Source organism: Globicephala melas, chromosome 5 (assembly GCF_963455315.2).
Source record: "Globicephala melas chromosome 5, mGloMel1.2, whole genome shotgun sequence".
Classification (NCBI taxonomy): domain Eukaryota; kingdom Metazoa; phylum Chordata; class Mammalia; order Artiodactyla; family Delphinidae; genus Globicephala; species Globicephala melas.
In genome coordinates, this window is record NC_083318.1 from 74,773,907 (window position 1) to 74,798,373 (window position 24,467).

Here is a 24,467-nt window from a genome sequence, read left to right on the forward strand (position 1 = left end):
GAAGTTTTGGGCCTTATAATTTATGGTGGAAGTTTTTTATGGAAAAACTTATGGAAATTTTTTATGGAAAAATTTATTAAAATTTGTGGAAAAAAGCCTTTCCCTGCTCCTAGCTCACAAAGATGTTTTTCTAATAGAAAAGATATTTCCTATTAACTCTATAATTTTACCCTGTATGTTTAGACCTTTAATCCACCTGGAGCCCACCTTTGTATGGGGTGTTAATTTTATGTTTCTCTATACAGTGAGCCAGTTTCTCAACCCTCATTTGCCGAACAATCTGTCCTTTTGCCTCTGAATTTTAGTGTTACTTCTACTATAAGTTAAGTTTATGTGCACATGCATTTGTCTCAGGCTGTCTTAGGTTGGGTTCCCCCAGAAACAGACCTTGAGATAAGGATGTGGATATGAGTAGATCATTTGGAAGATAACCCAAAAAGCACCGGTAGAAGAGTGGAGAAGTAAAACAGGGAAGGGAAGGAATCCAATCAAGGGTATGTTATCAAGCAGGTTACCACCATTGTAACTGGGATCAATCTGCCTGGGGTACTCTGAGACACAATGCAGAATACATCTCAGAGTTATCCCACCTGAGGGGAGAGGCAGCTAAGGTATTCATCCACCAACTCTCTTGGGTCACCAACTGATGGCTATTCCTGTGGTGGGGGCATTTGGTCCCAGGCACTTCTGGTCTGTCCTGAGCATAGGCCAAACAGGCAGAGGCACAGGTGCTCGCAATTAGAAACAGTAAGTTTGGAGTGTGCTAGAATGGTGAATGACAAAGGGATATGACAGGGCACTGACCGTGTCTGCTAAACTCTCCAAGCTCTAGTCTCAGTTCCACTGGTTCATTCATCTATTCTTATGCCCTCACCATACCTTTTTTATGAGTACAGTTTCTTAGTATATCTTGAAACCTGGTAGGGCAAGTTCTGGCTCTTAGCTCTTTATATTTAAAAGTTCCTTAGCCATTTGTAGACCTTTATTTTTCCACATCAATTTTACGTTAAATTTATAAACTTTCCAAAAAGAAGTTAAGTGGAATTCTGATCGGGTTGCATTGATTTTATGAGGTTTACATTGACTCATTTAGGTAGAATTGATATTTTTATTACATTAAATTAATTGTTCCCTCCAAAAGCAAAGAACGTCTCTCCATATATTCACATTATCTTCTAATTCCTTTATTAAAATTTAATTTTTTCTCCATAAGCTATTGTGTATTTTTGGTTAATTCCTAGATACTTATAGTTTTTGTTGCCATTGTGAATGATGTAATATTTTCATGTTACTTTTTCCTAGTGAAATTTATTGATTCTTGTATATTGGTATTATATCCAAAACTCTTCTGAATTCTCATCTTAGCTCTAATAGTTTAAGAGCGAGCAATTTATTAATGTAATTCATCATGATTATAGATTAAAGGAGAAATGGCATATTGCTTATCTCAATATTGGTGCAGATAAAATATTTGATTAAGTTCACATTTTATTTAGGATTAACGAAACTCTTAGGAAGACAGGAGAAGAATAGAAGTTCCTTAACTAGGTAAACGTTATATAACAAAATTCTAGAGCAAAGTTATACCCTGGAGAAGCTTTAGTTACATTTATTTGTATAACATAGTACTGGAGGCCTTTGGACAATGATTAGAAGAAAGAAGAAATTGTTTCTTCAGTGCTTATTGTATTACTATAGCGCCTTTTTGGCATCAGATATTTTTCTAGGAATTTATTCATTTCATCTAAGTTTTCAAAATTATTACCATATAACTGTCCATAATACTTTGGCAGGGGTAATAGCTTATTGAAATATAATTCAGATTCTGTACAATTCGCCCATTTAGAGTGTACGATTCGCTAGTTTTTTTTTTAAGCTATTATCCCATTTATCTAGAAAGACCATAACAGCTTGATATAATAGCCTTCTAGAGAATATATATGTACACACAGAAATTAGGCTTGTGGGTCAGGATAAATGTCAGAATTTAACCCTGACGGTAGCAAGAATTAGCTTACCTCAGATGAAGGCTATAACTCAACTAGTTAGAGCAGAGAATGCCTTAAGGTAGTAGAACAGCTGCCGCTTCCCAGTGCCCTTCTTTTCTCTCCCTGAGATATGCCCTAAATCTGTGGGTTTATGGGACTCACGCAGGATGGGAGTCCCACCAGATTAGAGGGGCACTGAGTCTCCTCAATCTGTTTTTTTCTTTATCAGTTTAGAGGGTGATGTCATTGATAGGTAAAGCAGTAAATCTATACTCTAACTACCTTGTTACTGGACCTAAAGTTCATGTTTTGAATACAGACCTTCAAACTGAACCACAGAATATAGGAACTCTCTGGTTCAGAGCTACAAATAACAAGGGGTCTTTCCATAGGGCCTTTGCAGCCACGGACTTTTTAAATTACAAGTCATGACCCACCACTGTCCATCCCTTAGTTGATAACTTTTGTCTAGACCAGTATGATGACTCCAGACCAACATGACACAATTAACTCGTTTTTAGTGTTATTTACTGAGTTGTGCAAACTTTGCCAGTCAATTGTCCATAATACTTATTTAAAACATTTAAAAAATTTTTTTGTTTTTATTTTTTATTAATTTTTATTGGAGTATGGTTGCTTTACAACCATATGGTATGTAAACCATATGGTTGCTTGTGTTAGCCTCCACTGCACAACAAAATGAATCAGCCATACACATACAGATATCCCCTCTCTTTTGGACTTCCCTCCCATTTAGGTTACCGCAGTGCATTAGGTAGAGTTCCCTGTGCTATTACAGTATGTTCCCATCAGATGTTTATTTTATACGTAGTATCAATAATGTATATGTGTCAATCCCAGTCTCCCGATTCCTCCCACACCACCACTTTCCCCCTTGGTATGGACGGATAAAGAAGATGTGGTACATGTATACAATGGAATACTACTCAGCCATAAAAAGGAATGAAATTGGGTCATTTGTAGAGACACGGATGGATCTATAAAGTGTCATACAGAGTGAAGGAAGTCAGAAGAAGAAAAGCAAATATCGTATAAAACATTTTTTAAATCTCTCTTTTTCTTGGTGATCTACCCTTTTTCAGTGTATGTCTTTTTTTACCTTTATCTTCTCCACTGCCTTTTTAAATCAGTACTGCCAGTGCTTATTAACATTTTGAAAGAACAAACATATGATTTTGTTAATATTGTTGAGTTTTTCTCTCCTCTCTCTTTTTAATATTTATTTCTGCCCGTATTTTTATTATTTACTTCATTCCTGTTTCTTTGAATTTTCTCTGTTGTTCTTTTCTCCCACATTTTTCAGTTGAATGCTACGCATATTTGTTTTTAAATTTTCTTTTTTCCTGATAAATATATATGAAGTTAAAATTTCTTTCTAGCTACTGTTTTAGTTGTAGCATACAAATTTTGACTCATAATATTTTTATGTCATTCTTTTTCAGTCTAGGGCTATTTACCGAAATTCCACTTATTTTCCTAACAGATGGGATATTTAAGTTATACTTTTGTTAATAGTTTCTAACTTTATTGCATTATGATTGCAAAACATTTAAAATGGATCCTAAGTGATGAAAACTTTCTTTGTCTTCTAAGACATGGTCTGTTTTTTTAAAATGCCCCAATTATTCTCAAAAAGAATGTTCATACTGTTTAGTACAGGTTTTTAAAAATATTTCTAATAGTTCAAATTCAAATTTATTAATTGTGTTGTTGGGTCTTTGACATATCTACTTGTGTGCTATTTGCTTTAACTATCAGTTTTGAGAGAGGAATATTAAAATATCCAACTACAAATGTTCATTTATCTATTTTCCCCTGAATTTCTATCAGCTGTTAAATAAATTTTGAGATTGTTCTGTTAATATATATTAATGAAGGCTGTACCTTTTTGCTCTGTTGTTCTTTTACCAGCATATAAGATCCTGCTTTGTCTGTTAAAATGGTTTGTGTATTTGAATTCTATTTTATCAGATATTAAGACTGCTACTCCAATTTTCTTGCAGTTTATATTTGCTTGGTATGTCATTTTCCATTCTTAGCCATTTTTTGTTTTCTGCTTTCAGTGTGACTCTTACAGAGATCATATTGCTAAATCTGTTTTTAAAATCCAGCCTGAGAATCTCTTTTAAGGGGTGTATTTTAGCACATTCATATTTATTATAATTACTCTATTATTAGGAAATATTTCTGCCACCTTAATTTACCACTTACTGTATTTTTGGTTTCTTCTTCATCTTTCCTTCTTTCACTTGATAAAGAGAATAATTCTGAATTCAGAATGTCAGTAAAATCACAGTTGTCCCAAAGCTCAATTACATTATTTCACTTCACCATGATAATTTTAAAAAGGGTAAAGTTTCCACTAGTTTGCGTAAGGATAATTCTTTACCTCATTCCACAACTGTAATTGTTGTTCCAGCTGTAACCCTTGAGGCAATATTGGAGCACCTAAAAATAAAATTTTGGATGATAAAGTTTTGATTTACTTTTGGATGATATTTCTCATTTTTCACTGTGCATCACTACCCTCCTATTTCAACTAGATATTTCAACATCTGACTTAGTATAAAGAGACATAATTATTAAATAAACCTTAAAACATTACAAAGACGTTACTCTCAAGAGTGAATTTCTTATACGTCTACACAAAAACTTGTACATGAATGCACATAGCAGCATAATTCATAATAAGCTCAAAGCAGAAACAGTGCAGATGTCCATCACCTGGTAAATAGATAAACAAAATGTAGTACATCCACACAATAGAAAATTGTTGGCAATAAAAAGGAATGAACTACTGATATATGCTTCAACAGAGACGAATCTCAAACGTATCATGCTAAATCAAATAAGCCAGATGCAAAAGGTCAAATACTGTATGAATCCATTCATATGGCATGTCCAGAGAAGGCAAACCTATAGTGATAGAAAGACTAGTGGTTGCTTGGGGCTGATGGTAGGAATGCGGATTGACTGCAAATGGACATAACAGATATTTGGGGGGTGATGGAAAATTGTGATAGCTGCACAACTTTTTTTTTTTTTTTTTGGTGGAGATGAAACAATACTTTATTTGTTAAGGAGGAGTAAAAGTACAAAAAGGCTTATACGACAGAACATAAAAAAGTGAGAAATCCATTGTACTTAATTCAGAACGCTTGAAGAATCATCTATGCCACTATGTATGAATAATGCAGGGGCAGAAATTTATTACAGACACATATATTTTGGTTTGGATTTAGTGCTGGACCTCGTTTGACTTAAATCTTGTAAAGAATGATATTCAACTAACTGAAATAACATTTTTCAAGTAAGACAATGCCTCCAGGGTATTACCAGTGTGATCCTGAAACAGAATTTGGATGATGAAGTATCAGATAAAATTTATGTAAATGGCATGATGTTGTAGCACTTTAACTATGATGAGTGAGGATCTTTTTTTTCTTCTGCTTTTTTTCTTCCCAGTTTTACGAAGATGTAATTGACATACAGCACTGAATAAGTTTAAGGTATACAGCATAATGATTTGACTTACAGATATTGTGAAATGATTATCACAATAAATTTAGTTAATATCCATCACCTCATATAGATACCAAAAAAAAAAATGTTTTTTTCCTTGTGATAAGAACTCTCAGAATATACTGTCTTAACATTCAAATATACCACAGAGCAGTGTTCACTACAGTCATCATGTTGTATGTTACATCCCTAGTACTTACTCATCTTATAACTGGAAGTTTGTACCTTTTGATCACCTTCATCCAAACTTATCTTACCATAAATCACAAATTAATTTAAATTAAAAGACAAATGAAAACTTCCAAAATGTATGAAACATATTTAATAAAATGTGATGGTAAATATCCTTATAATATAGAACTCTTTCAAATCAATACAGAAAAGAAAACATTAATAAGCAAATGACTGCCCAACTCCTTAAGTCTACTTAAAAATCACTGAGTTGCAACATAATAAAGGCCATGTATGACAAACCCACAGCCAACATCATTCTCAATGGTGAAAAACTAAAACCATTTCCACTAGGAACAGGAATAAGACAAGGTTGCCCACTCTCACCACTGTTATTCAACATAGGTTTGGAAGTTTTAGCCACAGCAATCAGAGAAGAAAAAGAAATAAAAGGAATCCAAATCAGAAAAGAAGTAAAGCTGTCACTGTTTGCAGATGACATGGTACTATACATAGAGAATCCTAAAGATGCCACCAGAAAACTACTAGAGCTAATCAATGAATTTGGTAAAGTAGCAGGATACAAAATTAAGGCACAGAAATCTCTTGCATTCCTATACACTAATGATGAAAAATCTGAAAGAGAAATTAAGGAAACACTCCCATTTACCACTGCAACAAAAAGAATAAAATACCTAGGCTAAGGAGACAAAAGACCTGTATGCAGAAAACTATAAGACACTGATGAAAGAAATTAAAGATGATACCAACAGGTGGAGAGATATACCATGTTCTTGGATTGGAAGAATCAACATTGTGAAAATGACTCTACTACCCAAAGCAATCTACAGATTCAATGCAATCTCTATGAAACTACCACTGGCATTTTTCACAGAACTAGAACAAAAAATTTCACAATTTGTATGGAAACACAAAAGACCCCGAATAGCTAAAGCAATCTTGAGAAACAAAAATGGAGCTGGAGGAATCAGGCTCCCTGACTTCAGACTATACTACAAAGCTACAGTAATCAAGACAGTATGATACTGGCACAAAAATAGAAATATAGATTAATGGAATAGGCTAGAAAGCCCAGAGATAAACCCATGCACCTATGGTCACCTTATCTTTGATAAAGGAGGCAAGAATATACAATGGAGAAAAGACAGTCTCTTCAATAAGTGGTGCTGGGAAACCTGGACAGGTACATGTAAAAGAATGAAATTAGAACACTCTCTAACACTATACACAGAAATAAACTCAAAATGGATTAAAGACCTAAATGTAAGGCCAGACACTATCAAACTCTTAGAGGAAAACATAGGCAAAACACTCTTTGACATAAATCACAGCAAGATCTTTTTTGATCCACCTGCTAGAGTAATGGAAATAAAAACAAAAATAAACAAATGGCACCTAATGAAACTTAAAAGCTTTTGCACAGCAAAGGAAACCATAAACAAGACGAAAAGACAACCCTAAGCATGGGAGAAAATATTTGCAAAGGAATCAACGGGCAAAAGATTAATCTCCAAAATATATAAACAGCTCATGCAGCTCAATATTAAAAAAACAAACAACCCAATCCAAAAATGGGCAGAAGACCTAAATAGACATTTCTCCAAAGAAGACATACAGATGGCCAAGAAGCACATGAAAAGCTGCTCAACACCACTAATTATTAGAGAAATGCAAATCAAAACTACAATGAGGTATCACCTCACACCAGTTAGAATGGGCTTCATCAGAAAATCTACAAACAACAAATGCAGGAGAGGGTGTGGAGAAAAGGGAACCCTCTTGCACTGCTGGTGGGAATGTAAACTGATACAGCCACTACGGAGAACAGTATGGAGGTTCCTTAAAAAACTAAAAATAGAATTACCATATGACCCAGCAATCCCATTACTGGGCATATACCCTGAGAAAACTGTAATTCAAAAAGACACATGCACCCCAATGTTCATTGCAGCACTATTTACAATAGCCAGGTCATGGAAGCAACCTAAATGCCCATCGACAGATGAATGGATAAAGAGGAGGTGGTACATATATACAATGGAATATTACTCAGCCATAGAAAGGAACAAAATTGGGTCATTTGTTGAGATGTGGATGGATCTAGAGACTGTCATACAGAGTGAAGTAAGTCAGAAAGAGAAAAACAAATATCGTATATTAACACATATATGTGGAACGTAGAAAATGGTACAGATGAACTGGCTTTCAAGGCAGAAATAAAGACACAGATGTAGAGAACAAACGTATGGACACCAAGAAGGGAAAGCAGCGGGGGGTGTGGTGGTGGTGGTGGGATGAATTGGGCGATTGGGATTGACATGTATACACTGATGTGTATAAAATTGATAACTAATAAGAACCTGCTGTATAAAAAAAGAGAAAACCTGTTTATTAGGTTTATAGACATGTGTGCAATTAAAAAAAAAACACTACTGTTACCTTGAAAAAAAAAAGTGACCAACTCAATGAAACCTTGTGAATACAATGTTAAAAAGTATAACTATGGGGCTCCCTGGTGGCGCAGTGGTTGAGAGTCCGCCTGCCGATGCAAGGGACACGGGTTCGTGCCCCGGTCCGGGAAGATCCCACATGCCGCGGAGCGGCTGGGCCCGTGAGCCATGGCCGCTGAGCCTGCGTGTCCGGAGCTTGTGCTCCGCAACGGGAGAGGCTACAACAGTGAGAGGCCCGCGTACTGCAAAAAAAAGAAAAAGTATAACTGTGAATCATAAAATTTAAATTTAGTATGAAAAGATAAGAACGGAAAATTATATTGAAGCTATGTGGAACTATGTTTATAGACAACAGGAAGAGAAAATAAAAATGTAAATATTGCTTGATAGGATAATGAGATTAGAGGTGGTCTTTTAAATTTTTTATTGTTATGCTAATATAATATCTTTATAAAAACTAAAAATCGTCCAACAACACATTTTTTAAAAATTGTGGTAAAATACACAAAACAGAAAATTTATCATTTTAACCATTTTAAAGTGGACAGTTCAGTGATATTAAGTTAACAAATTTTTAAAACTTTCAGATGGCACCTGAATAAAAGATGTGCTGTCCATTGGTGATTTTAACGTATCTGGAATAGAACTAAAGTCACCACAAAACTTTTTCTGGGAAATTGGCAGATCATAAACATAAAAAATTTATTTTGCTTTATATTAAACCTTATTGTTTTACTGCTTCAAAATTCAAATTTACTCACAAGAAAGAGTCAGTTTCATATTAGATTTGGTTTCACAAATGCTGCTCCTGCTATTCATTCTTATCACCAGGAAAAAAAGACTATTTGTGACTAATGATAATATGCTCCAGAAAATAAAGAGCTAAGGTCTCTTAGAAACAATACAAACGTTATCAGTAGAAGTAAATTATAGCAAATTTATATATTCAGGAGAATGTGAAACTTATACCACTGATTGTTAAAGGGGTTTAAAAGCTTTTTATTACATTTGGTAACAAAATTATAGGCTTAGTTGTAAAATCCAGGGTTAACTAACATTGGGAAAATTATACATTACAGTAAACATTTAGAAAATGTTTTTCTAAAATGTTCAATCTAGGTCAATAAAATTGTCTGTAGAAGTAAAAATAATAATAAAATAAAATGTATCATGTCCTTTAACCTTCATACCAACCTTTTAAGTTAGCTATTCTACTTATTCCCATTTTAAGATGAGGAAATTGAAGGAAGGAAAGATTTAAGTAATTTGTCTCAGGTCACCAAAATATACACATGGCAGAAGCAGATTTCAAACCAGACTCCAAATCCTGACAGATTTTTTTTTCTAATTCTACCACTTTTCAGATGTCTTGCCTTGAGTGCACAAAAATTTGTGCTAGTATTTAATCTATGTTCTAATAATAGTAATAGTATTTCGCTACATTTTCTGTACCCAGCATTAGAAGTAACTTACAGGGGTCATGTAGTCCATAGTAGAGAGTTGATTTGTTTGAATCCCCTTTCATGGGACAGCTATTCAAGGTGGACAAATGAACTTACACACTTCTCAATTAAATATTTCCCACCCTAGCACAAATGTATATCCCAAAGTCACTGTTGTCTGGTGGATATTACTTTGAGCTGATTCTGTTTTCAGGAGGGGATAAAGCTTCTCAAATTTTCATGCAAAACACCTGGTGATCTTACTTAAATGAGCTTCTGATTCAGTCATTCGGGGACAGGCCCAAGAGTCTGCATTTCTAGCAAGCTTCCCGGTGATACCTGATACGGATGCTGCTGGTCTATGAATAACTGTGAATAGCCAGGGGGAGTGAGCACCGTATTGTAGAAAGAAACAGAGGATGCCTCTTATTTGACAGAACTAGGGAGCTCAAATAAACATTTTAGGTGTAACCTTTTTAACAAGTCAGAATATTTCCAAAAGGGGTATATGAATGTTGTCATGAAAAAAATCTAAAATCCATAGGCCCATTCCTTACAGCTTGGATGCATTACTCATCTGTTTTTACTAAAACTGCACAGCTTTGAAAAATAGGAAGGTAAAAGAAAGAGGAATGGAGGGAGAGAGCAGTATTTGATTGAAGAGAACCAGAGTCAAGTATGATGCAGGGAAATGCACAAGGAATTCCACGTGTTGGATTCAGTCTTCACCTGCCTGTACTTCTGATTTCTCCACTCAAGGTACCATGGTTAATCTCTGTTTGACAGGTCATTCCTGTTTAAAGAATACAGTTTCCTATTATTTCTTCTCCTGACCAACCCCCATCCTCCAGTAAAAGTGGAAGCTCCCCCTCCCTACTGCCTTACCAAGAGCATGGAGAGTTTGCCTCCTTCCATGTCCCCAAGCTTGCATGGGCCACACCAAAATTGCCATTATGTCTAACCTAGTCCCAAGCACTTATATAATCGAAAGGGGGTACTTTGGGGCTCTTACACGAAACACAGTCTCAGGGTAAAAAGGTTAGAGAAGCCAAAATTTCAAAATGTTTATCTATAATTTATAGAAAACCATTAACATTCTATGACTGAATCCAAACATAAGGGAAAAATTTTCCCCCTTTGTCTATTTGTTAACTGAAGTTGATGTGATTTTCCTCTCAAGATACCCCAGATGTGGGCTTTATACTAATCAAATAGCCATACTAGATACTTTCGCAAGTATTGCCAGGGACGGTGCCGCTGTCATCTACAGCCTAAAAACTGCACTGTTTTTGATCAATCAGTTTCAAGTTAAGTGAAATCTTTAGTCTTATACTGTGCAATCTAACTAATGCAAATAATATGGATAGACAGCTTGTGATCTGTAAATATATCATGTGTAAGAGAAAGAAAAAACAGACTTGATTATTCTAAAAGTGGTATCAATTTTCTTTTCTCATTGCTAGTACTTAACTAGTGTAGTGTTTGGAAGTCAGAAACTGTTACTACTGACTGAATTTTAAGAATTGTTCCATGAATAAGGGCCTGAGTAGGAAAAGACACTTCTCAATTTAGTCTTGGGCACTTGATCACTTATTGTCAGAGGCCACATCACGCAACAGTTTGTTGCAGATACACAAATGTGCCCCTCTTTCAGGAAATGTCCTTCTTTATTTTAATGTTCTCTGAATAGTAAACCATTTCCAGCCACCGAATCTGTGGCTGGTCCTTTATCTTCCCATTGCTATTTTATGCTCTGCTAACTCATTTTTGCCAAGGACGTTGTACTTATTGACATGATTTTTTTTCCTCTGGCATTGTGGCATTTGCTTTGTTGTTTTTCAATACATCCACTTGCGTGTTGCGTAACGATTAATCTTGGTAGATTATCTCCCAGTTTTGCTTATGTATGTCGTGCTTCCCCTCCAGTGCTATCTTTAGGGTCTCAGGACTAGGGCAGATCAGACTAGGAAAAATTCACCCTCTTCCCTCCCCATCACATTTTTAGAGAGAGAAAATTAAGTTTTTGGTATCAAGAGCAGATCTGAAGGGGAAAGAAGACAGAAAAGGGTAGTCTATGGGGTCTCTGTGTAGAGAAAGAGGTACCTCATCCCTTTGCTTGAGAAATATTGGGGATATTTATGAGATGACTGGTCAACCACCAGATATGCTCTTTTGAAAATAAAACCCAAGACTTGCCTTTTTTAGAAATCAGCGGCTGCTTTCTATAGTTTCTGCTCAATCACCAGAAGACTGAAAATTCCCCTGCCTCCCCACCAAAAAGAAGTTACCTCCCACTGAAGCAAAAATCACTGCAAGCATATAGTATGTAACATGCATGGAAAGTACATTTGCTTTACAGAGGAAAAAAGTTAAACTATGATTATCTGCTTCCTTAATAAGGTAAATAAAAGCTACCAAACTAATTTTACCAATAAACGATTAATATTACTTTGCATAAGTCATGCTGTAGCACTGCTGAATATGTGATGGAGAAGGTTTAGGTCTCCTAGCTTCTGACTGCTTAGATTTCATAGCCAAATTACCTTGCTTTTCAAGCACGGGTGTTCCCACCTCCCTACATCTCCAGTTCCTTAAGGAAAGGGGGAAAACAATGAAAGGACAGGAAAAAAAAAAAAACATTAGGAAAAGAATAATAGTTTCAGTTCCCCCACCTCTACCTGAAGGCTGGGCTACGTGCTAAGAAAGGTCCCTACAGTTATGGTTTCAAGTCCCTAACATTCTGAGCAATGATGAAACAGTCAGCCCTCCTTTATCCTACTGACAGGAAGGAGAGCAGAGGGAAACTAAGAGGACCTGCTGAGAAGCTAGAAAATTCATGATCTTAGTAGGTCAGTGGCTGTCACTGGAGGGGCCCTGGCTCAGAGCTGGGAGATGAGGGATGGTCCCCTCAAGGTACCTGGAAAGATAACCTTAAGGGAACAGGGAAGTGATCTCTCCACTGGAACAAGTTGCATCTGCTCTACACTGTCTCCCAAGCTTCAGACACCCCTTCCTGACCTTGCTTTTGCTTTTCCCACACCTTTCCTCTAAGCAAAGCTCAGGAAGTCCCTACTGTTATCAAACCACATCTGCCTTCACTGGCTTTAGCTGTAGCACTGACTGAAAGCCCGGCTTGCACATTTGCTTCTCCAACTCCGCATTGTAAGAAGGTCTCTATTCCTTTTCCTGATCTGGTCCCTGAAAACCTATGAGGCACAGAGCTGACTCTTTCCCCATCTATACGGCCAGAACGGGGCATGTTATTGCTCGGGATTATCTGAACAGACAGGAGCTCATTCACCAAGGAAGTTGAGCACTTTGCAAGTTGACCTCGCAACAGCAGGGGAAGTATCAAACCTACTCTAGTTTTGCTTCATTGTCAATCCCTCCAGTGATTGCAGTCAAAGGAAAAGCATTTTCATTTTCACTGTTTTAACTCCCATTACCCGAGGGAGCCCTACAAGTTTCCACCGACCTCAGGCTGCCCGGCCTGGGGATTTAGGCCAGGCCCAGTTCCGCGCTCGAGCCCGGACACTGGCACCTGAGCCGCTGGCTGCCCTGGGGCGCCGACCCGCTCCTGTGATTAAGAGCGAGAACCTGGGGAGCCCTGCGGCACGAGGGGGTGGCAAATCTCAGAAGCCAAGAGAAGAGGCAAGAAAGGGAGGGAAGAGAGCGCGGCGATCACAGCGGGGAGGAGCGGCGCGGGACCAGGCGGTGGCGCGGGTGCCCTGGGAGGCACGGGGTCGGCTTACCTCCGCAGGTGTCCGCGCAACAAGACAGCAGTAGTAGCAGGAGGAGCGGGGACGCAGCGGCCACCTGACCGGGGGGCGGCCCGGGGCGGCGGCTCGCGGCTCGCAGCATCCCGGGACCCTGCACGGCACCGGCCCGCGCTCCAAGCGATGCTCTGGCTGAGCCTCTGCGTCCCTGGCGCGCTGTTCGCCCAGTTCGGCCGCCAGACTGACCCACCCGCGCTCTGCCAACTTTTAAATCTCGCGGACACGTGGGCTGAGGCGGCGAGGTCCCCGCGCGCGTCACCTCCCCGCCCCCGGCCTCCCTCGCGTCACTCCCAACCCGCTGCCGGCTCCCGCGTCCCCTTCACAAGTTTCTGACTCAGAGTACCACTCATTTTCGTCGCCCCCGCCCTAGGGTCTCTGGGATAGAGGAGAATGGAATTAAAACGAGGCGAGTCTCTTCCCTTCTTTGGAAGCAATGAATGGGAGCTGGAGGGAAATGGCAAGCCAGGCGGCCCGAAGAGGCTGGGATGCCGGTTTTTACGCTGGACGGTGGCGATGCTCTGCCTGGGACACCCCTTATGCACCTTCCCCGGGAAGCCTTCTCTGCCCCTCCCTCCTGTCCTAGCGCTCCAGTCACCACCTCGGTGCAAGCACCTCTGTTCTGTTCCCTTGCTCATCCTCAGCTCCTGGCCCAACGCCCGGGGCATGTTAGAGCAACACAGGTTCATGGTGGTGGTGTTCCCCAAATTCCTACCTGGTCTGAGACCTTTTGGGGAAAAGCAGTTGTCTGTTAAAGACGGTTAAGAAGAAAGGGCTGCTGAGGCTTGACCACACCACATTTCTAACAGTTCTAGAAGGTTTCTGGCTGTCCTGTGGAATTCCAGTCCTAAGGTAATTCCCTTTCGTATGCATTTCTCCTGCTGTCACTCCCTAGCTGTTGCATTCTGATTTCCAGAGTGACCTGACTTCTGCTATCCCTCTCCATACTTTCCTTCTTAAGCGGAAACATCCACGAAGCAGCCTCCTCCAGGGCACCAGCTGATACAGTTTTAATTTCCTTCTCCAGAAAGATGGAAGACTGATCTTGTTTGACCTCCTTTTGAAAGGAACGCTGAGGAAAGGGTAGAAAAGGAAGTACATTAACATTTCTTAAGGGACATCTTTATGTCAGGCACTTTCCTGTGCTATTTCATTTAAAATGCACAGCACCTCTGGGATATGAAAGTATTATGATTCTCATTTGATGATGCTTAGAGATATTAAACAATCTAAGGGTATCAGCATGTGAGGGAGCCGCTGGCCATTCTACTCTCTGAAGGTGCTTCTCCTCTAAATCAGGGATTTTAATGTATCAGAACATGCACTGTGCAACCCACCATATGCAAGACATGTCCTTAAGAATACAACATTTAGCAATCTTCCTAAAGGAAATCACAATTTAATAAAGGACCCCAAACCCACACTCAAATAGCTGTATTACAAGGCCCATTGGGATGGTGCTCTGACAGAAATACAGAGAGGCAAGAGAATAACCCTGATAGATAAAGTGAAAAAAGAATGCCTACCACTTTAAAGTTCCTTGTACCCATGAAGCATGTGAACAAGGCCAGATTATAGAGTCTGGTCCAGGTTCAAAGATGGATGAGAACAGATTAGAGCCAAGACTGTGTGTACCTTGATTTATCCCCAAAGTAGTAAAAAAGTAGTGCAAAGACTGTAAATGAAATAAGGACGTTGGCCGGGGGAAGAAGGCTCTGGTTTCCCATTGCCTTCTTTTGTCCCCTGGAGGCGCAGTGAAAGATCACTAGTTGCAGCCACTTGTGTGGGGTAAGCTGTCAGTGAGAACAGAAAAACCTGAAAATAGTGGGCTTGATGCTTTTTATACCCCCAGCAGGTCAGGAAAAGAAATGACTTGTGTATTATGAGGTTTTTTCCTGAATGAATCAGGCTGCTCCGGATGTTCCTGTACGTGGCCCTTGGTACACATAAGTAAGAGTTTTCTGAGTTATATACCTAGGAATAGAGTTATTAGGTCATAGGGATATCTAGTTAAACACTGGATTGTTTCCCAATATGTTGCACCAATTTACACTTCACTAGCAGCGCATGAAGTTTCCATTGCCGCACATCTTTGCAAAAACCTCTGCCACCCTGGTGGGTGTGGTATCTCACTGTGGATTTAATTTGCAGCTCCCACTACTAATGAGGATGAGTATCTTTTCACAGATGTATTGGCCATTATTGTTTTCTCTTCAGTGAAATGTCCATTTATCTCTGTTGCCCATTCTTCCCCTTTGGGCTGTTAGTTTTTTTCTTACCCATTATAGAAATGCTTTATGCATCTGGAGCTTTTGTTGGTTAACTGTGTGGCAACTGTTTCCTCCCTATATGTGGCTTTTCCTTTTACTCACTGTATATGAGTTGTTGTTTTGAAGAAATGCTTAAGAAATGCTTAAAATGACTTTCAGACAAAAGGTCGTGCTATTGTGTGACTTGGATGATAAGAGAAGATGGATGAGGGAATGAGGGAAAATAGATACTTTATTTACCTAGGAGCTAAGTGGGGCGGGGGTGGGGTGTGGAATTCCACAAATATCTAAATGGGAAGAAGCTGATTCCCAAGGTTCCCTTTTGTCCAAATATTCCAAAGAAGCAAGATCCCAGATCTCTACAGTGGAGGCTTAACAATTTAGTTAGGAACATTCCAATCTGTATTTAGTTCACATTCATCTAACATGAGCTTATACATCAGTATCTACCACCAGGTATAGTGCAGCATCTAATGCATTCCTACTTACTCTGTTCAAGACTGAAAGTTTGATTCTTGGTACCATGCTGATTCCTCTCACCTATTTATCTCTTGCAAATTGGCAACTGGACTGTGCTTTCTGTTTACAACCTGTAAGAATGAAGGCTAAATTAGATCATGGACCTACAGATTAGTGAGACCTGCTAGCTTGTGACAGGGGTATCTAGAAAAGTCATCATGGAGAGCATTAGGAAGGGGAGGATGGTTGAATGTCAGGAGAATGGGAGAGTCAGCAACAGATGGAAACTCAGGCAGGCAGTAGTTGGCAATAGCTAAGTCTAGTGAAGTCTAATAAAGAGACCCAGCTTTAGGAGCTGAGAGTAGAGGCAAGATCTGGAAGATTTAGGAGTTCTAGGCAAGATAGCCATGCATTCCTTCAAATATTAATTGAGCACCTTCTAGGCTCCATTCTAGAAGCTTGGGATATAGCAGAGACCAAGTCAGTTAAAGTCTCTGCCTTCATGGAGTTGACAGGTTTTCAAGGAGAGGTAGATAATAAGCAAGGAAAGAAAACAGAACAATTTCAGATAGTAGTAAATGCTATAAAGAAAACAGGGTAATGAAATGATAGAAGGTGACTGGGAGTTGGGGGAAAGACACTTGACACAGGATTATCTAGGGTTGCCTCTCTGAGGGGATGATATGAGAGGCCTGAAAGATAAGAAGAAACCAGAAAGATCTGTGAAAAAAGAGCCTCAGGCAATGGGACCATCAAGTGCAAAGGCCCTGGGGCAGGAACTGAAAGAAATGCCAAGGCTGAAGTTTCCAGGAGCAGAAGGAAGCCAGTGTAACTGGCACAGAACTGGTACAGAGTGAGTAAGTGGAATATGCGGAGCTGATGCTGGGAAGTAGGCAGGGTGGGGTCCTGATCATTGAAAGGTCTTAGAGACCATGGGAAGGAGTTCAATTTTTTTCTCTAAGTAAAATGGGAAGTCTTTGAAGGATTTTAAGTAGAAGAGTGAGATGATTCGATTTACATTTGCAAAACATCACCCTGGCTTCAGTGAAGAACAGACTGTGGAGGACCCCAGTAGAAGCAGGGAGAACATGGTAGAAGTCCACACCAGAGCCATAAAACTGGAGGAAGTACTGATGCATGCTACAACATGGATGAACCTTGAAAACATTATGCTAAGTGAAAGAAGTCAGACACAAAAGGTTTCAAATGGCATGATCCCATTTATATGTAATATGCAGAAGAGGCAACTCCATACAGACAGGAAATAGATCAGTAGTTTCCAGGGGCTGGGAAGAAAGAAGAGTGACTGCTAATAAGAATAGAGGATTCTTTTTAGGGGCATTCCTTTTAGGGTGATAAAAAGTGTGCTGGAATTAGACAGTGATGATGTGAATATACTAAAAATCATTGAAGTGTACACTCTAAAAGGATAAATTTTATGGTATGTTAATCACATCTCAATTTAAAGAATAAAAGAAAGACGTTCAGGGAGATACGATGATGATGACCTGTGGCAGAGGATGGTGGCAGCCTCTGCAATTTAGCTATTTGTCTATTTTTGTCTATTTTTGGCATTAAATATCCAAATTTTGTTATTTAACAAATAACAGTACAAAATAACAAATTTTGTTATTTAACAAATAACAGTCCTGGATGTTCTTGGTAACTATGAAATTCTCCTCTAGAACTTTGTGAAGGCATTCACCTAAGACATGTCTGTATCATGCTATAGTCATTAACTAATTTTTTCAGGGCAGAAAATATATACTTCATAAAACCCAGATGGAGAATGTTGGTCTTAATAGTCACTTTGATGTAACTGTTATTTATGAATAGCATCATTATATAAATAATGGCAAGTGGATTTTGTGATGACCTGTTCTAAACGGTTTATAGGACACTCACTCATTCAGGAAACATTTATTAAGCCAGTGTCACCTGTAAGATTTATAGACTAACAAGATGCTGAAAACTCTGCATCTTGTTTTATCTTTTCTAAGACCACCTGTACCTTGTCATGCATCTTCCCAATTTTCTGTTACTTGCTGCTTAAGTTCATGCAGGATGATCCACATAGAAATACCACCCTAATATCAAATTTGAAATTTAGAGAACAGTTTTTGCTTAAGGGTATCTAATACTGAAGAGTAAAGTTCTGTTGAGATTATGGAAGTTAAAAGCAAACTGCTCCAAAGACTCAATTTAGCCTTTGGTCTCTAAATAGAATTCAGGGGAGAAGCCAACTGTGGGGTTACAGAGCACAGGTTCAAGGCGAGAGGGTCATTTGTGGCAATTACAAGAAAATGACCAAATGATTGGGGGTCTATTTGCTTCTGAAGATGGGTATCTATTATTTAGTGACAAGGATACTTTTCAGCTCTTTCCACAAACAACTTTGGCATCTGGATGAAATTCCCAGTTTATAACTTGAGTTTGCCTTCTCTTTGAACAATAGTATTTCATACATTTTATAATAACTCCAATAATCCTAACTTTTCCTTTTCCCATCTATGCCTTCAAACTAGGTAGATATCGACCTCTCTGCTTCCAGGAAAATTTCTCGACTCAGAAAGACTTTTGGATGAACTACAGTGTACTGAGAAATCAACGCAGGAAAAACACTCTTCTAAGAGACAAGAAAAGAATAATGAATACAAGAAATGGAAGACCACAGACCAAATACATCTACATTTCTTAAGGCTTTCTGTTGTAGGATAATTAACTTTGCCCTGATAATGATGTAGCAGCTCACAAAATTTAAGAAATGCAACATCATCCTGTACAGGAGAGGGAACCTCTTCTTATTTTCTCTAATTATTTGATAAAATTTATTTTAAACAGTTTACAGGAATAAAAGTCCTTCCGCTTGAGGTTGTTTTTCAGGTTCATCCGATGCACATAGTGAGTGAGATGTGGACTAATGGTGAATAAAAGATTTGTATGTTCAAGAGACATTCTTGCTAATGTCTTTGCACAAGGATCTAGCTTTCATCTCTTCAATCTCTTGCATTCAGGAGGAGCTGTGGGTGGAGATACTGTTGGTGAATTCTCTAAGTACAGGCCAGAGAAGGTTGCCATGCAGCCTGAAAGCAGCATAGATTTATTGCAGAGAGACTTTAGAGATAAATTCCTTTTGAGAAAAGTAATAAGAGAATTTCTTAAAAAGCAAAAAGTCAATAACTTTTTGCAGTTACACTGGTGCCCACAGGGCTAGATTTTCACATGATAGATGTTCCGAGGGTAAAGCCATTATAGAAATGCAGCACTGTTATTACTAATTTGAAACATGACGTTAAAAAAAATTCCAATCCGTTGAAGGCAGAACCTTTCTCTGTTCCTTAAATTGCAATTAAAATATTTATACACAGTAATGAAAGATTTATTAGATTTTCTTGACATGCTTATGAATCACATCTTGGCAAAGCTGGCAGCAAAACAGATACTTCCAGACACAGGAAGTTTTATAAAAATGGAACCTAAAATTAAATGACAGTTAAAAAATACAAGGATAAAGTAAAATTTATTATTTCTACACAATAAGTTGTACAACAATTTTTTATCACTAGACTGTTTTTTCAATCTATTTAAAAATGAGTCAAAACAATTATATTTTCTAAAGACATCTGTATTTATGAAAAAATATGTAATTTCTTTACATAAGTGTGTTAAAATAAAATTTTTTACTGCATTTGGTCAAAGGTAATTGAAAGAAAGGGAAAGAAAATTGATATTATTTGATCTTTTAAAAAATGCTAAAATAACATAATCAAAAGAGACCTGGAATGAGTTTCTGAATATAAAAATAAGCACCATTTCAGTTAGTATCATAAAAGGAGTAATGACTACTCATTTTATCTCTAGTGTCTCAAATACTTTTAGCTCTGATTTTTTAAGTGGACCATAACAGATAACTTGAGTTTGCTCAATGTATAGGGATGTATGTCATGTTGTATATGGATGTATGTCATGTTGCTCTAAATTAAATACTAGAAATTTAAGACATTTCTGAGAATAAAATTAGTCAATGTTGAGTAGTTCATTCTCTTTGTTCATCTATGAAGTGATCAAATCCCTTTTTCTCAAAAATTAATCACAGGTCCTTTTTTATGTTTTCACCCATTAGTACATATGTAAGCTACTTTCAATCTTGAGTTTCAACCCTGATTTCAGAGTTTTTAAACAGCTTAAAGGGAAAAAGCAGAAGTAGGCAAAATAATAGATTTACTTCTTAGAGAAAACTGAAAAATAAAATTAAGGCAATCATTGCCTTAATTCAGTGTGTTTCCAAGCAGATCAACCCTGATATTCTCATCATGACATCCATATGTTTAATGGTTTAACTACCACTTGATTTGTGGCAATTGTAGTTGATCACTAAAAATAATTTGAGCTTCTTTTTCTCATCCTTCTATCCTCCTGTACTTTTATTCTCTTTAAAAATATACCAAAGAATTGCCTTCAACTCCTTTCCTATCCTACCACGTTATACTCTATCATATAATAGAGACCTTCAGGAATGTTGAGTAAATTCTATATTGGGCAAAGCACTCAAGGCAAATGTATTACATAATTGATGATGTCTCCCTTCCCTGATCCCTGGATAGTAAATAGCACCCTCTTCCTCTCAGCACTTCCCATCTCCTTTACACACCTTTTTCTCCTTAACACTTATTACCACCTGACATCATAGTTTGTTTTTTTATTTGTCTCCCTTTGCTAGGAGAATACCAACTCAGGTTTTTAATCCTTTTATCCTTTTAAAAACACTTATGGTCACTTTCATATTGTTCTATAACTCAAGTTCTCGGTGTTAAGAGTACTTGGCATGCAATAAGCACAAAAATATATATACATGAATAAGGAAAATAAAAAACTGATCTATAAAACTTTCATTTATAATAGTGTACAACCTTTAAACATATATCTACTGTATAAATGGTGATACACCCTATAACTATATTGGAATGATAAAGCGATCTTTCATTGTCCTGGGTTCTGTTTCCTATTCTGACCTACTGAGTGTGGGAGACTTGAGAAGATGGAATTTATAAAGAAAAGAGTCAATCAGCATATGGTAGAAAATAAACATAAATATAGAAATGCTGTTAGACACTGGGATTATGTAACCAGGAGAGCAAGAATTCTTGGAGGCAGTATGACCTCATGATTGAGAACTTGAGCAGAGGACCTAGACAATCTAGCTCTTGATTCAGAGCAGCACCACCTACTGGCAGCAAGACGTTGCAATACTAATTGACCTTTGAAAGATCCAGTTTTGATTATCTGTAAACTAAGAGTGCATAAATTTTTTTTGCCTGCATAACATCCCTTCCTTTTTCTGTAAGAATCTCACATGATTCAAGGATTGATCTCTGAATTTGCCTCAGAGCTATAGCAAAGGCTTTCTCTTTCTCTGTGAGTCTGACATACATGGACCATGTGGGTTACCACATGCAGAGAGGCTGTCTTGGAATGATACCGAGTAGCCATGAGAAATGGAGAGACAGAGAAAGAGAGAGAGGTGGAAATTGTTATATATGCTGACATCTGGCCAGGCCTGAAGCCAGGTCATCCTTTGATGTTCAGAGTTAAGTAAATCAAAAATTTCCATTTCTCTTTTAAGTTGGGATTCTTACATTTGCAACAGTGACCGGCACGAAATAAGTGCACAGTAAGTTTTACTATGCTGGTGATGACTAACAAGTAGATGAGGAAGAGAAATCATTAAATAGAAGAGAGGGTTTTGAAAACTTCTTCTAAAGTTTTACTCCATTTTTGTGTATTTCATAATGAAGACTGTCAATGCCGAGAATAGGAAGAACAGACACAAGAAGGAGAATTCATTTACTTCCATGAAACTTTCAAGATTTAGACCCACCAATTTTTCAGGAAGGCAGAAGGAGAAGATGGAACAAATGACTACAATGGTCTTTTACCATCCAGACCTCTTCCTAAACACACAGCCCAAGCTCTCATAAAGTTTATAAACTTTTTATTTTGAAATAATTATAGATTCACAAGAAGTTGCCAAACAATTTACAGAGAAGTCCTATGTGTTCTTTGCTTATTTTCTCCCAAAGGTAATTTCTTGTATAATTATAGAACAATATCAAAATCAGGAAAGTGACATTGGTACAATCCATAGAGCTTATTCAGATTTCACCAGTTTTACGTGTACTTGTGTGTGTGTGTGTGTGTGTGTGTGTGTGTGTGTAGTTCTATGTAATTTGTGGTTCTATGCAAATCTGTGCAATTTATGAATTGCACAGATTCTTATAAACACCATCACAATCAAGACACAGAGCAATTCCATCACCACAAAGCTCCCTTGTACTACCCTCTTTTAGCCATACTCATCCCCTCTCCTCACCCCTAACTCCAGCAGCCACCTGCTTTTCCTTTGTTATTTTAAGAATGTTACATAAATGGAATCATATACTATGTTACCTTTGGAGAATATCTTCTCCCCCACACTCAGCATAATTCCCTTGGGATCCATTTAAATTGTTATATATTACCAGGAGGTTGTTCCTTTTTATTATATTACATTTAACCATTCACCTACAGAAGGGCATCCAGTTTTGGGCTATTGTGAATAAAGCTGCTGTGAACATTTGCATACAGTTTTTGTGTTGACATAAGTTTTCACTTCCGTGAGATAAAGGCCCTAGAGTGCGATTGCTGGGTCATATGGTAAGTGCTTATTTAATTTTATAAGAGATTGACCAACTATTTTCCAGAGTAGCAGTACCATATTACTTTCCCATCAGCAAAGAGTGATCCAGTTTCTCTGTATCCTTTCCAGCATTTGATGTTATTGTTATTTTTGATTTTATCTCAGCCATTCTGATGGGTGTATAGTGATATCTTGTTGTGGGCTTAATTTGCACTTTCCTAATAGCCATTGATGTTGTGCATCTTTTCACTTGCTTGTTTGTCATCTGTATGTTCTCTTCAGTGAAATGTCTTCTGCCCATTTTCTAATTAGATTGAGTTTTGAGAGCTCTTTCTGTATTCTAGATACAAGGTCTTATGTTGAATATGTGATTCACAAACATTTTCTTCCAGTTTTCAGCTTGGCCCCCCTCCTCCTCATAAAGAGCAAAATTTTTAATTTTTTTGAAACTAGAATATTTTAATTTTTATTAAAAATTTTCATTGAGGTATAACTGATGTACAATATTATATGTTTCAGGTATACAACATAGTGATTCACAATTTTTAAAGGTTATACCCCATTTATAGTTATTATAAGATATTGGCTATATTACCTGTGTTGTACAATATATCCTTGTAGCTTACTTATTTTATACATAGTTGTTTGTAACTCTTAATCCCCTATCCCAACTTGTCCCTCCCCTCTTCTCTCCCCACTGGTAACCACTAGTTTGTCCTCTATATCTGTGAGTCTGTTTCTTTTTTGTTATATTCACTAGTTTGTTTTATCTTTTAGATTCCACATAGAAGTGATATCATACAGTGTAAAAATTTTAATTTTGGTTAGATGCAATTTATCACATTTCTCCTTTTATGAGTCATGCCTGTGGTGTCAAGTCTGAAAGCTTTTTGCCCAGTGCTAGGTTCTGAAGCTTTTCTCTTAAATATAAAAGTTTTATATATATATATATATATTTTTTTTTTTGCGGTACGCGGGCCTCTCACTGTTGTGGCCTCTCCCGTTGCGGAGCACAGGCTCCAGACGTGCAGGCTCAGCGGCCATGGCTCACGGGCCCAGCTGCTCCGCCGCATGTGGGATCTTCCCAGACCGGGGCACAAACCCGCTTCCCCTGCATCGGCAGGCGGACTCTCAGCCACTGCGCCACCAGGGAAGCCCCTGAAAGTTTTATATTTTTGTATTTTATTTTTAATTAAGTCTGTGATTATTTTTAAGTTAATTTTTACATAAAGTATAAAGTTTAACTCAAGTTCTTTGTTTTTTCTTTCTTTCTTTTTTGCCTATGGATATCTAACTGCTCCAGTACTGTTTTTTGAAAAAGCTCTCATAAATTTTTTTTAACAGTTTTTTAAAAATTTATTTTATTTATTTGTTTTTGGCTGCATTGGGTCTTCGTTGCTGCATGCAGGTTTTCTCTAGTTGCTGTGAGCGGGGTCTACTCTTCGTTGCAGTGTGTGGGCTTCTCATTGCAGTGGCTTCTCTTGTTGCAGAGCCCCGGCTCTAGGCGCGCAGGCTCAGTAGTTGGGCTTAGTTGCTCCGCGGCATGTGGGATCTTCCCGGACCAGGGCTCGAACCCGTGTCTCCCGCATTGGCAGACGGATTCTTAACCACTGTGCCACTAGGGAAGCCCTATCATAAACTTTTAAGAATATTAAGTTGCCTTTGATTGTGTTT

The 24,467-nt window shown here is 37.9% G+C and overlaps 1 protein-coding gene across 2 annotated transcripts in view; it reads right to left on the reverse strand.

Moving 5' to 3' along the window:
• NMU (neuromedin U) overlaps positions 1 to 24,467 on the reverse strand; it is a 247,265-nt gene that overhangs the window by 25,065 nt on the left and 197,733 nt on the right. Inside the window, exons 7-8 of one of the 2 annotated variants that reach the window (XM_070045577.1) lie at positions 13,368 to 14,460; positions 4,399 to 4,457 (exon numbers count right to left, since the gene is read on the reverse strand). In XM_070045577.1, the coding sequence (XP_069901678.1) occupies positions 4,399 to 4,457; positions 13,368 to 13,476 (168 nt within the window). In that variant the 5' untranslated portion in view covers positions 13,477 to 14,460. Of the gene's footprint in view, positions 1 to 4,398; positions 4,458 to 12,158; positions 13,266 to 13,367; positions 14,461 to 24,467 lie in introns of those variants that run through there. The other variant, XM_060299377.2, reaches the window with a different exon arrangement.